Consider the following 13,043-nt stretch of genomic DNA (forward strand, 5'->3'; position numbering starts at 1 on the left):
TGCAGAAGAGATGCCCTGACACTGCCTTGGCACAGAGGACCAGGTTTCACCCAGGGAGAGATTCACCCAGCTCAGAGATGGACCCAAGCCTGGCCACAGCATCCCCAAGAGATGGGGATGTGGAGGACCCCTCCCCAGGAGCCCAGCGTGGCGACTGCCAGGGGACAGCAGGAGGTGACACAGAGAGGCATGACAGAGACCCCTTAACATCAGGGGTGGGGGTGGGGGGGTGTCATTAGCCAAGACCCCAGGAGCAACATCCAGGCTCCCCTGACTACCCACTCCTGCTCCCCACCCTCCCCAGGACACACATCCCCCAAACCAGCGCCCCTCTCCTCTGTCAGTTCAAGCCCCCCCTGTTCCTGACCCTTCACCTCTGCCTCTTCCACCACATCCTATGAGAAAAACCACCTCCCCACAGCACCCCCACCTCCTCCGTGACTCAGTTTCCCCCTGCGATGATCAAGTGCCCCCAGCACAGCCCCACTGCGTGGAAGGACCTACATCCACCTGCCCCACGTCCCCTCCTTGTCGCAGGAGCATCTCCCTCACAAGGAAGGGGAAAAGGGGCTCTCACCTCCCTCTGTGTTCACCAGCCAGTTTGCAAAGGGGTTGCAAAGGGTGGCGGCAGGAGGGGAAGCCTCCCCTTCCCTCGGTCCCTCTGTCAGAGCCCTGGAGTCAAATCCCCGAATGCGCAAACCCTCCCGCAAATCGCAGCCCCAAGCCCTTTGCGTACCCGCAGGGGACCCCGCAGCAGCAGCTGCAAAATGGGATTGCGGGGGGCAGAGAGGGGAAAGTCTGGTCCAGGGGGAGCCGGGGGGGGGGGGGGGTGCAGCTGGGTGTCCCTGGGCCGGTGGGACGTTTCTGCTGCTAAAGATGCTGAGGGAGGGAAGGAGAAAGGGAAAAAAAAAAAAAATAGAGTTGGAAGGCACTAGGGAGGTGGAGGAAGGAAAAGGGGAGGAGGAAGAGGAGGAGGGAGAGAAGCGGGGAGTGGGAGGCTGGTGAGGAGGGATGTAGCCCATCGCCAGGAGCTGGAAGGTGGGAAGCCAGAAGACCAGCTCCCAGGGAGGTTATAAAAGGCAGGAGCCGGTCGCTGAACAAAGGCGAGAGCGAAAGGTCCCTGCCCGCCTCCGTGCAGCCCCGCCGGGACCCGGACACGCTCCTTTGCACGAAGCCCCGAGGATTTTATCCCCGACGGCAGAAGGAGCCCAGCAGGAGTGGGGACCGCTGCCAGCCATGCCCCGGAGAGCTGGGCACAGTGGGAGTTAAGGATGGTGCCCAGCCTACGTCCTGCCCTCCTCCTCCTCCTGCAGGTAAGATGCTTTTTAAGTCCTCTTCTCCCAGAAGAGCCCTTCTGCCTTCCTCCCCATCACCCCTCCGCACCCTGCACCACTCGCTTTCTCTGCAATGACTTTTCCATTTCTTTGAAGGAAGGGAAAAGTAAAAGGAGAAACAGCTACACAAAGGGCCCTCGGGAGAATTCCTCCAGTCGAGGCACAGCAGCTTGGCAAAAGCTCACGATGCCCAAAAACTAGCGGGGAGGGGGCTGGAGTCACTGAAAAGATCGTTAAAAGGGGTGAGACTTGCAGCCAGGTCCTCCCCAGCACAGCCCAGCTCTCCCAGCAGCTCCCCGCCTTGCACCTCCCAGTGAAACCAGCTGCCACCAGTTTCCCTTAGGCTGCTAGGAGGGGGAGGCTGCTCTGGGGGTGTGATGGATGGGGACAACACAAACGCAATGCCTCATTGTACCCCCTTAATTGATTTTCTTAAGAAACCTCTCCTTTTACCCCCACCTTGAAAGCACAAGACTTTCCTCTCTAAATCGCTCGTTGTGGAACTGTAGCCACTGCTAATTTTGCAGCTCTGCACAAAATGCAAATGCTTTGTCAGAAGCAATATTCCTCCTCCCCGAGGGCTCATCAAGAAAGAAAATGCTCCCAGCCCAAAACATGTTTAAATCCCAAACCCTCGGGAAACGAGGAGACAAAAAGGTTTCCAGTGAAATCTTGAACATTATTTGAACAAACCCATGTAGGCAGTTAAACAAAATGATCAGGTTTTTGATTAAATCTCTGTGTCAAAGAGGGTTAAAAGAAAATATTTTCCTGGGTCTCTGCAAAATGCTGTCTCAGTGGCCCGGCTGTGACTGCAGAGTTAGAAGGGCAGAAGAAGCAGAGGGTCAGCCTTCCCCATTAGCACTGTTACGGTTTACCCCACGGGCTGGTTTCTCACTGTGCATCGCCGGTGGTCGGAGCAGGGAGGAGCATTCAGCTGCACCTTTGGGATAGGAAAGTTCTCACCTAAGCGATGAGATGAGCTAAATGCACCAGGCGACCTCCTTGCCAAGTTGGTGTTGCTTTTAAATGCTCCTCTTCTGAGCAGCTGCTTTCCCCTGTAACTGCACACCCCTAATCCTGTTTTATAGGAGCTCTTTTGCAGCTATATTCCTTGGGTTTTTTTGGTTCTGATGTAAGAAATGAAGGTGAGACAGGGCAGAATCTCTTCCCCCCAGCCCAGGTCCTCCTTGGGCAATATGTGGGGACACCATTGGCAAAGCCACAGACCCCGCATAATAGGGGCAGGGTCAGAGATGGGCACAGCCAAGCGAGCATGACAGCTCCCCATAGCTACTGTGTGAGCAAAAAGTGGTCAGAAAAAAAGCCCGTTAAGTGCTGAGACACAGGTCCCATTCTCTGCTAAACCTCCTCAGGCTCAGGGGTTTCCCTAGCCATCCCTAGGTGTTCCCCAAGGATGATTTCCTTGTGATGACAGGGGGCCAAATTCTCAAAAAGCTTCCAGAGTTTCAGAGCAAAACCACCCTTGTGCTGTGTCTGGGACCAGGAGGGGGTCACAAAAAACAGCCCAAGCAAAGAGAAGTCTCTCCCAGCCAGCTCCAAAAAGAAACACCCAATCTACAAAACACCTCTTTGCAGTCAAACTATCTATTTTTCCTTATAGCCATATGCATTCAAAATTCAGACCCTTTTCCAGCACAATCCCAGCCCTCTCCTGGGGACAGCATGGGCTAAAGTCCAGCCTTAAGTGAGCGCATCCCTGCAGCCAGGAGTACCCACAGCTGCATCCAGCCTGCGAGCACAGAGACTTGCAGCAGTCCAGCTCCAATGGAGAGCTCAGCAGGGGTGAATGTCCCCTGCTTGGGAAAATTTTGCAGCCTGCAGATCCCTGGGCTGGCAGAGCTAAGGTGTTTCCCACGCATCTGGCCAGCAGCTCCAGTTCAGCATCATTTTGTCCACCTTGCCTTGCTGGGTAGACATCCTTCAGGGGGTCGGACAAACAGACCAGGAGACAGGCAGCCAGAATTGCTGCAAAATGCTCTTTGGCACCTTACGAGTCATTTCAACAAACTAAACAAGTGGTTAAAAAGAAAGAGTTCACCTGCAGCTCTGCCAGGAACTGATGACATTTCTGGGGCTGGTAAAACTGCTTGCAAAAGCATTGTATGAAAAAACAGAGTTTGCTGCTGGGGGTGGAGAAGTTTCTCCTCTCCCTTGATCAGCCAGAGCAGCCATAAGCCCAAAAACCAGCCCCCTGCCCCTTCGCTGCTCAAATCCTTGTGCAAGACGTGAGCTGCACTAGCAGGACACGCTGACCCTGGGGATCTCTTCCAGTCCTCGCTTTCCTTAAAAGCTGGAGTTGATTCAGTGTGTATGAAATCATCCCCGTGGTTTCGCATCTCCAGTGAAGGAGTGAATGGAAATGGCACAGCCCGTTCCCAGAATAGCTGCTCTATCACCATAGGATGAATATATAGAAATACAATGAGAATAGCCTGCACAGCCGGCTCAACCCTGCCCTGAAATACAGCTCTGCTCACCAGAAATCCTGCATAGGGCTGGCCCAGAAGTTTGTTGCGAGTGACAAGCTCAAGCTGAGGTCCGAGTTTGCAGCATTTAGAGAGGCTGCATCTGTGGTTTTGCCTTGGAGAACAGTATTTGGACCCAAATGAAAGCTCAGATCATGGGGTTCCCTCAACAAACAGAGCCCAGGAGCCATTGTCCAGTGCTTGAGAGCTGTCACTTACGAGCTGGTGGCTCTTTCTGAAGATGGTATAACATACCCAGAGGCCCATCTGTTGTTTTCCCTTTTTTCCCTAACTGTATTTTGAGCTAATAGAAGAGATCATCCTCTCTGCGGAGTGTCCTGCTTTATCAGTGAGTCACCCACCCAGAAGCAATCGCGTCCACTCAGATGGCGGAGCGAAGGGCGTTGGCCTTTTGCAGATCGTAGCCCCTCTTCCACCCTGAAATCCTTGGAAAGGCAATGGCAGATGCAGCTTTGGTGTGACCAAGCTTTCCCTAGTTATGAATGCAGATAAACTGGAGGCAAATTATAGGTGAATTAAATGGTGGATGTTCAGCCCAGGGTATGACCCTAAAAAGGTGATGGGTGAAGGTGGAGGCTTGGGGCAGCTGAGATGTTGGAGGCAGCTGGGGAAAATAAATCTCCAACCCCAAAATGAAAATATTTGTGAATGCACACGGGTCCCACATGTGCAGTCTGCAGGAGAGTTTAATACAACCACCTTAGAAAAACCACCCTCCCCCATTCTTGTGTCCATCGTTCCAACTTTTCTTTAGCAGCCTTTCCTCTGGCAAATCCGGATGCCACAGGAGCCACTTTGATTCATGCAGTGTCCCCTTCCTCGGCTTGTTTGTGCCTTTAACTTCCAATAGCCAAATACCATTATTCATTTTTCACCTGTCCCCAAAAATCCATTCCCCTTTTGATAGATAAATGAAGTCAGAATTATTTATGGCAAGCGAGAGAAACCAGAGCTTAATCCAGGAAAACCTTTAATTGCTCATAAATCAGGTTTTACAGGGCATTCACTTAGCCCTGATTGATATTCTTTTGTTAGGATCTGCATCCAGTATGCTCAGAGAGAGACTCCAAACAGAATAAATACTCTCTCCAAAGCCTCTGTCTACACACAATGGGGACTGGCCCTCTAATATGGCTAAATTCATAAATTCACAGATTTTAATGCCAGATGGAGGCATTCTCACTGCCTGCTCTTTCCCCCTGAGTAACATCAGCTGCAGAAAATCCCCCCATGGTTCTTGCTTAGAGCCTCGTTCTGCTGCCTGCGCTTTGCCTTGATGCCTTGACTCTAGCAGGGCTTCTGATGTGGCTTTGCACGAAAGGAAGTGAAGGAGCAATGGGGTGCTTGTTCGTAAAGCGGGGAGTCTCGGAGAATCTTTGAGCTCAGGGAGTGGCAAAGCATGTCATGCCAGGGCTGAGGCAGGGGGGTGTATAGGGGGTCCTTCACAGACCAGAGGCTGACTGGGGGTTTCATTCATGGCTTGGACTGGGGATGGGTCATATCCAACTGAAAGCCCTCAAGGTGGAGGTGGTAAGAAGCTCACCAGCTGCAGAAGACAGTGCCTGGAAGCCAGAGGAGACAAGGACAAAGGGATGCCCCACAGCAGAGCGAAGGCAGGGGACAGGGAGGGCTGGGCAGCAGGGGCTGGAGGCACCCTGGCCACCTTCAGCATATTTGAGGGGGCAGCTCTTTCGGTCAGGCTTTTCAAGGCCACCTCCAGCCTCTGGCTGCGGTGTTGGCAAGAGGTGCTGCTCTGTGCTCTCCCTTTCTGTGCCACTGATGTTGCTCTGCCAGCTGAGGTTGACATCCAACTCTTTTAACATTCACCGTATTTAACACCCAAAGTCTGACACCTTTTTCTGCAGGCTCGAGGCCAAGAGCAGGCTTGATCCCAGCCTAACACCCCAGGGAACCTCAGCAAAGGTCCAGGGCAGAGACTGTGCTCAGCCCTTCCCCTGCCCGTGTGTCCCAGGAGCTCTTATTCTTCCACACCAAGTGTCACAGGGGACACAGCCAAGCCGGGGAGCAGAACTGATGGGTGAGAAAGGTCCCTACAGCACGGGTGACTCCGGGGTGGCTGGTGTTGATCCCCCTCCCAGGGAGGTCTCAGTGTCCATCACCACCCGCTGGTCCCACTGACCTCTCCAGCTTTGCAAAGCCACTGGCTCGCACTGCTTCATCCTGCTAATCGCTCCACTCCCCAATTACAGCCCTGTCAGCAGTGGAAAACCCAAGCCCCATCTTCGATTGCTAATTAGGCTACGAGCCATCTATCTCGCTGCTCAGAGCTGTCAGTCCTTCCTACCACGCAGATCCGATCTTGTTTGAGGCAATAAGATATCAAGGGGGGACAAGCCTGTCTCTGGGTAGTGCGGCGTGGGGGATTGATGTTTGACTCGGATGTGAATATATTAATTAATATCCGTGGATTGCTTTGGAGAATGAAAACACTGCAGGGGGACATTAATTCCTAATTGTTATTAATTGAATTTTACTGCTAGGTCAGTGGCAGGTCACAGAGACTGAAGGCCGTGCATGTGTGTGTGCGTGATTGTGCTGCTCACACCCATACCAGCCGCGAGACCCCCAGCCCCCTCGTGCCAAAGAGCTGACACTGTCTCAGCCCACTGTGCTGCATCTCCTGGCCCAGGGGACCTGCCACCCTGTGCCCCTCATGGGGCGTTCCACCAGGACACAGCTAGTGGGTCTGGATAAGAGTAACACATGGTGTAGCACAGCCTGAGTGACCTCAGGCAAATTGTACTTAGTGCCTCAGTTTCCCTTCTGGGACAGCCTTGACTTGGTGGGTGGTGGGACACCGACTGCAGCTGGTGTTTGCCGTGTGTGGGACGCAGTAAACACTGAGCAGCGTCAGGTTTTGGTGTCTGGGCTGTGCAGCGAGGACTGGTGGAGGCTGGCTGATCCCGCTCCAGGAAACGTGGGGGTGAAAGGAAGGAGCTTGCTGCTCTGCGAGGTCTGAGGTTAACCCAGCACCATCGGCGTCTGCTGCGATGCCTCCCCGTGTGTAAAACGGAGATGTTAGCAGAGCCTGGAAGGGAGCTGGGCAGATGCTGAGGCAACGGCAGTGGAACCATTGTTGATGGAGGAGAAGCTGCTGCCAGTGCATGGCCTCATGGGGCCTGTGCGCCTCCCAGCAGAACCATCATCCCCATGGGAGCAACTCCCCAAGCTGACCAGGACCTCTGTGCAAAGCAGCTGCTTCTAGAAAAGCAGATTGCTTTTCTTTCCCGTGCAGCTGAATGCTCAGCTGAAGCTCTCCAGGATTTTGGCAGTCTGAGAGAGGTCACGGAGGTGTTCTTCACTGCAGAGCATGATTTGCCGTAGCCTATCTCAAAGAAGGGCTGGCAGGGCAGAGGGACACGGCCCCTCTCTGGCCCGAGCATGACCCACTGTCATTTCGGGGCTGCTGAGGTGTGCTTGGCTCCAGCCCAGCCAGGCTGGGACCTGCTGGGCGCCATGTGGCATCTTACGGCAGCGATGCTCTGGCAGGCGAAGCTCTTCATGAACGGAGCTTTGACCTATTCTCTCTGCAAAGCCTGGGGAGGGGTCAAAGTAACCCGCAAAGAACAAAACAGAGAGCCCGACCGTCAGGGTACCACATCAGGATGCTTTTGGCTTGTGCAAATCCACCTGCAGTCGCCACCTTCCCCAGATTATCCCCCATGAGCTGGGGCTGACAGGAGTGGGAAAAAACCTCTGCTCTGTCAAGTGCATTGGCCATATTGCAGTGAGACAAAAAAAAAGCTGGTAGGGTTTGTTGTGTGTCGGGGAACCTTTTTTTCCTTTCTTTCTTTCTTTCTTTCCTTCTTTGCTTCTTCTGTAGCTGTTTCAGCTCATTTACAAAGCCTGCAAAGAGCCAGAGACTGCACTCCATCCATACCCCCTCTAGCTGTAGCTTGGTCCATGTTGCTGCTCAGTGCCAAGACCTCTCCCTGTGTCTGGAAGGAGAACAGGCACTGCCAGGCTGGAGCAGGCTGCAATTAGGAGAAACACGTCCAATTAACACTTGAGAGCCTGTTCAGGTAGGCAAACCATCCCAGCCCCTTTTGAGAGGAACTCTTCTGTCCCAGCTACCCCTGCAAAGAGCCATCAGGTCCTCTGGGCACCAACTGCAGGCATCAATGCAGAGGGGAGACGACCCTGCTACACCTCACTCACCCATGTCTGGAGTTTGAGTGGTCTCAGCTTTCAGCAAAGAGACCAGGGAGGTGCCTGGTTCCTGCAGGACCAGCACCACAGGAGCTCCATGCAGCACCCGCGCTCAGGGCAGGGTTTTGCTGCCGGATCCCCTGTGCCATCTGGAGCAGTCATAACAAGGAAGCTATTCTCAGCTCCATTTATACGTCTGCCTGACATCTCTCTTGCTGTCAAAACCAACTTCCCAAGGCAGTAAATAGTTGTTTGGAAAAGAGCAAGTGGGTGCTGAGCTTGTCTCCCTGTCTGAAAAAATCCTGTTAATGCTTTGGTATGGTGAGGGGACTGCTGGGTGTGCCAGCAAGAGCAGCCAGTGTTTATATGTCTAAAGGGCAAGAGGAGGACTGTCTTCTCCCTCCCCAGAGCAGTTTTGAAGGTAAACGGCACTCAGGAAGAGAGATCAGTCAGTAGGGACCAGCCCACCGCCCTGGGGAGCTAAGAGCTTGCTTGCAAGTAGAGGAGGCTGCAGCCTTTCCTGCCTCTAAGACTCAGGTTTGAGTTTCCTGAGGGATCTGTATGTGCTTGTATTTTGGGGCATGGCTCTGCCGCTCAGTTAACAGTGAGCTTTCCTCCAGGGGTTTGGTCAGTCCTTGCAGGGCAGCCTTGGGGTGAGAGAAGTGGAGTTTAGCCTCATCCACCACTGGCATTCGTCCCCTGAGCAGAAGGGATCAGCCCATGTCACCATGTCACCAGTCTCTGAGCCAGAGGAGAAAGTGGGAAGCTGCTCTGGTAGAAATTGATGTATTTGATAAAACAGCAGGTCCCTCCTTCCCCCATCTGCCTCCCTGGTGAGCTTTCGATCTGACAGCACCGTCCCTCTGCCGTCTTCTACTTACAATTGCCTGCCTTGGTTTTAGTTTCCCCAAACTCCTGCAAAGGCACAAAAATTCACTAGTAGCTTTTCCAAAATAACTCCCTATGTCAATGGTTTTCACTTGCAGCAGAGCTGCCCGGGAGCTGCTCCAGAGAAGGGATGGGATGGATGCTGGTCAATGCTTCCCAGTGCAATGGGAATGTCAGTGTTTGCAGACAAGATTTTCTCCTGAAAAAAGGCTTTAGCCAGACCCGGTTGACTGTGGATCAGATCTCCTTAAGGATGTGTCTTAACATCTTTCCACTGACAGCTTACAAGGCTGTGATTTTAATAAAGTATTGAAAATCTGAGCATGGTGTCAGGCTCATCATGTTTCCCCTGTCTGCTCTCAGGATGCAAAGATGCTAAAACTAAAACTGTTGATTTAATTGCTAAATAGCAGAAGCTCCCACGACCCAGCAGGGGCTGTGCTGGGCTGCAGTGTGGCTTGCTGAGGGGGATATTTGGGGCAGGAGAGGATCGGTGGGTGGGAAACAGAGCAGAGAGCTTCAGTACTACAGCCCCGGGCTGAATAAACCCAGCTCCTCTGGGCTGGGAAACTTGCAAACCCATCCTGCAAATGGGCAAGTGTCAATCGTGCAGCTTTTTGGGGGGGCATCCAGCAAGACATGGACCAGCTCAGGAGGGACTGGGGGCTGGGGAAGTGGCATATTGCACATATAACCCTGCCTGTGGTCTGCTCTCTCCCTGTGCAGGCGTTTCTCCTCTGGGATAGCCCAGTTGCAGCCTCCATCCAGGAGCAGTACTGCGAGAGCCTGCCGCCCGTCACCAACCACACGGGTGAGTGTCCTGCATCCCCAGCCATCCCCAGGGGACCCCAGCGGCAGGGATGGCTGGACAAGGGTGTATGGGGGTGTCTCTGGGCTGATCTGCAGTTGCCCGGCTCCTTTTTCGGGGAGGTGGGTTGTGCTGAGGCTGCGTTGCAGCCCCGTGCTGGCTGCTGCAGCAGCCTCTTTGCAGGGTGACAGTTGAGGCAGGTAGAAGATGCAGAGCTCAGGAGAGCTAAAAATAGAGAAAATAAATGTCTGTTGGTCTGGGCTCAAGGGGGAAGTGAGCAAAGAAACATCTGCCTGGCCCCTGCTCCTGCACTGCCTGTTCTCTGCCATGCCCAGGGACACCAGGACACTGTCCCCTATGTCCATCCCCCTCTGCCATCCCCCTGCCCAGGGGTGACAACTGGAGGTTGTGACTTTCTGCGGAGACCACATCACCAGTGCAGTGTGGCTACCATGTGCTCAGGGCTCGGCCACACTCTGTCGCCCAGCACTCCTAGATGTCTGCCACTGAGCACTTTGGGACTCCACCAGCCACGAGGAGCTTCTGGGGACGTGGCCATGGCCAGGGCTGGCTCAGCTGAATTGGGTGAGGCCAGCAGGGTCATGGGCAGCTCACTCCCACTCAACACCCATACATGGGCTTGCATCCAACCAGGCCAGGCCCAAGATGTGTTTGTGCCAAAACTGGCTTTTAGCCTATATTCAAGACATGACTTGGATGTCACCTCAGCAGTGACAGGTCTGGTTCTGCGACAGGTTTTGGGGGAGGAAAAGTGGCTGAGGGAGAGGAGAGGAGCTCACAGTGACAAGGAGGAAAGTCCTCTCCAGCTCAGGGATGCTGCAGAGTTCGTTTTCCAATGATTGAATGAAGACTAGAGCAGGCACGAACCAATTGCCAGGCTTGCCCCAGTCCCTGCTGCTCAGAGCAGCTCTCTCCATCAGGGTGATGGATGGCCGTGGAGGCCCGGTGCTGACGGATGGCTGCCCACCACCCGGCTCCCATTAACAGCAGCATTAAAAACTCCTTCTCAAAAAATAACATCTTGCCACCAGCTGATTCAGTGCCTGGCCGAGCCCAGGCCACCACGGCCCTGCAAGGAACGTCCCCAGAGCATCCCCAGCCCAAGAAATGGAGGCAGAAAGCAGAGGGAGAGCAAGGCTGCCAGTGGAAGTGGAAGTGGAAGTGGAAGTGGAAGTGGAAATGGAAATGGAAATGCCTGTGTGCTTCTAGGCTGGGCACAGTGCAGATGAGAAACCTGGTCATCACTCATGTGCTTTTCTCCCTGAAGGTTTCATCACTCTACTCAGGAAGGTGGTTGTCCTTGGCCATGTTAGGCTGTGATAAATGGCATTTGTTTTCTTCTTACTCACCTCCCCTGGTTCAACATGTGTCCAGCTCCGTGGGCTCTGACCCACAGAAGCACCGGCCAAGCACTGCAGGGCCCTCTTGTGATGCACGGACCCACTGGTGGGATGGCCATGGGTAGCACTCAGGCCCCAGAGCCTCCTCACAGGCTTTGGCACCCGCTGCTGGAACCTCCTGAGCCCAGGAGAGACAGCAGAGAGAGGGGAGAATTTCGCCATGGCTTTGCTGATACATATGCCCTGCAATCACCACCACCCTCAAGCAGTGGGTGCTGATTTCTGTAAGGATTGGGCTTTGCTCAGTAGGGATTTATTAGTGTGAATCCCAGCAGGATTTAGTGCACCCTGGAACAGGGGAACACAACATGTCAGGCTTCAGATTTACAAAATCTCCATCGCCTCCACGCACCTGACCTGTCAGCCCTGAGTAACTCATCCATTTGGCATGGGGCTGGTGCATCTGAGAGCCACTTCCAGCTTGAGGAAGGGGCTTAGAACAAGAGGTAGAAATGAAACTAATTGTCTGATGTCAGCTGCTTGGTAAGTGGAGCTCAGTGCCAGCCCTCATCCTTGGGGTCCATTTAAGCCCTGCCTGACTCAGGCAGCAATTCCTAGGGAGGGATATTTACAAAACTGAAAACTTTGTTTTGAGGCTATTTAACATGGAAAGTTGTTAGGATGATGCTAATGAGAATTGCAGTGAGGCCATGAGACTTAATTTGTTAATGTCTGCATAACCCTTGGGAAATGGCACATGCTGATAACACGAGCCCCGCGGTCCTCCAGCACGCAGCTCGGCAGGGCATCGGTTGGATGCAGGGAGGGGCCCTGCCTCGTGCCTGTGTACAGCATCTCTCCTCTGAAAAACAGCCCAGTGTGGGTTCTCCTCCTCTCTTGGGTCACCAGTCCCTTCATTATTTAATCTCACACTTTTTAATGAGAATGCATGGCTGGACAGTGATATCACCAGGGTGTCAGCACTCTCCGAGGTGCATGCACTGAGTTGGAAAGGTCTCTGCTCACAGCAGTGTGGTGGTGGCAGACCCAGGGCAATGCTCACCAGGCTCACGGGGTGAAGGCATTGCAAGAAAGCCCTCAACCCAAGGAGGGAACAGCTGAGCCCCACAGAGCTCCCTTGTCCTGCCTTCCTATCAGCAGTGATTTAGCCATCCTCCTCTAAGCACTCCGTCTCCACGCAGGGCAATGTCCCTTGGCATTCAGGCTCCCTGCACAGGTGTGATGGTCCAACCTGATATTTTAGATATGCATCAAAAATATTTCTCAGTGAGCTCCTGATTCTGGCCACTGCTGGGACACATGAGCATCCACTCACAATTGGTCACCCCATCAGAAAGGCTGCTTTCCTCAGTAGCCATGAATATTTTCTCCTCCAGGCAGAAATCGTACCAGGCTGGACTTGAGGTCAACATGGTGCATCAGGGAAGTCGGGTCAGCTGCACCCCAAAACATCTGGAAGGCAAGAAATTCCCAGATTAAGCTTAAAAAGGAAAGCAGTGAGGATCAGCATCCCTTGTCCAGGGTGGATAGGAACCTGTCCCAGGGGCTCCCAGCCTACAGATTGGCTCAGACCACAAATTTGTCTTCCTGATGATTTCAGCTCCCCGGGGTCTGTGCACAGCTGCTTCCCACCTTGCCCTGCCCCAGAGCACCTCAGGAAGGGGCAGGGTCATTTCACCCATCGGGCAAAGCCTCCCCTGGCAGCTGCAGGACCACTTCCCATCGGGGCACTTCCCTGGGGAAGGAAAGGGGAATCTGAGCAGATGGGAAAGGCTCTTCCTAACGAATAGGTGAGGCTTTTCCAAAGCAGCCCAGCAGAAAGCACTCGAGTGGAGAGAGCTCGGAGCGCTCACGGGGTTGTTTTGCCATTCGTAGCAATCAAGTTTGGATCAGCCCAAGGAGTTGGCATCCAATTGCTAATAGCCCCGGTTGGTCCTGGCTGCACGTTTCA

The 13,043-nt window shown here is 53.6% G+C and overlaps 1 protein-coding gene across 1 annotated transcript in view; it reads left to right on the top strand.

Annotated features, from left to right (window-relative positions):
- The first annotated feature begins 1,047 nt into the window (after positions 1-1,047).
- Positions 1,048-13,043, top strand: part of CRHR1 (corticotropin releasing hormone receptor 1) — a 29,074-nt gene continuing 17,078 nt past the window's right edge. Inside the window, exons 1-2 of the mRNA XM_074891787.1 lie at positions 1,048-1,313; positions 9,629-9,713. Coding sequence (XP_074747888.1) covers positions 1,272-1,313; positions 9,629-9,713 — 127 coding nt within the window. The 5' untranslated portion in view covers positions 1,048-1,271. The remainder of the gene's footprint in view (positions 1,314-9,628; positions 9,714-13,043) is intronic.

Source organism: Strix uralensis, chromosome 22, assembly GCF_047716275.1.
Source record: "Strix uralensis isolate ZFMK-TIS-50842 chromosome 22, bStrUra1, whole genome shotgun sequence".
NCBI classification, from domain to species: domain Eukaryota; kingdom Metazoa; phylum Chordata; class Aves; order Strigiformes; family Strigidae; genus Strix; species Strix uralensis.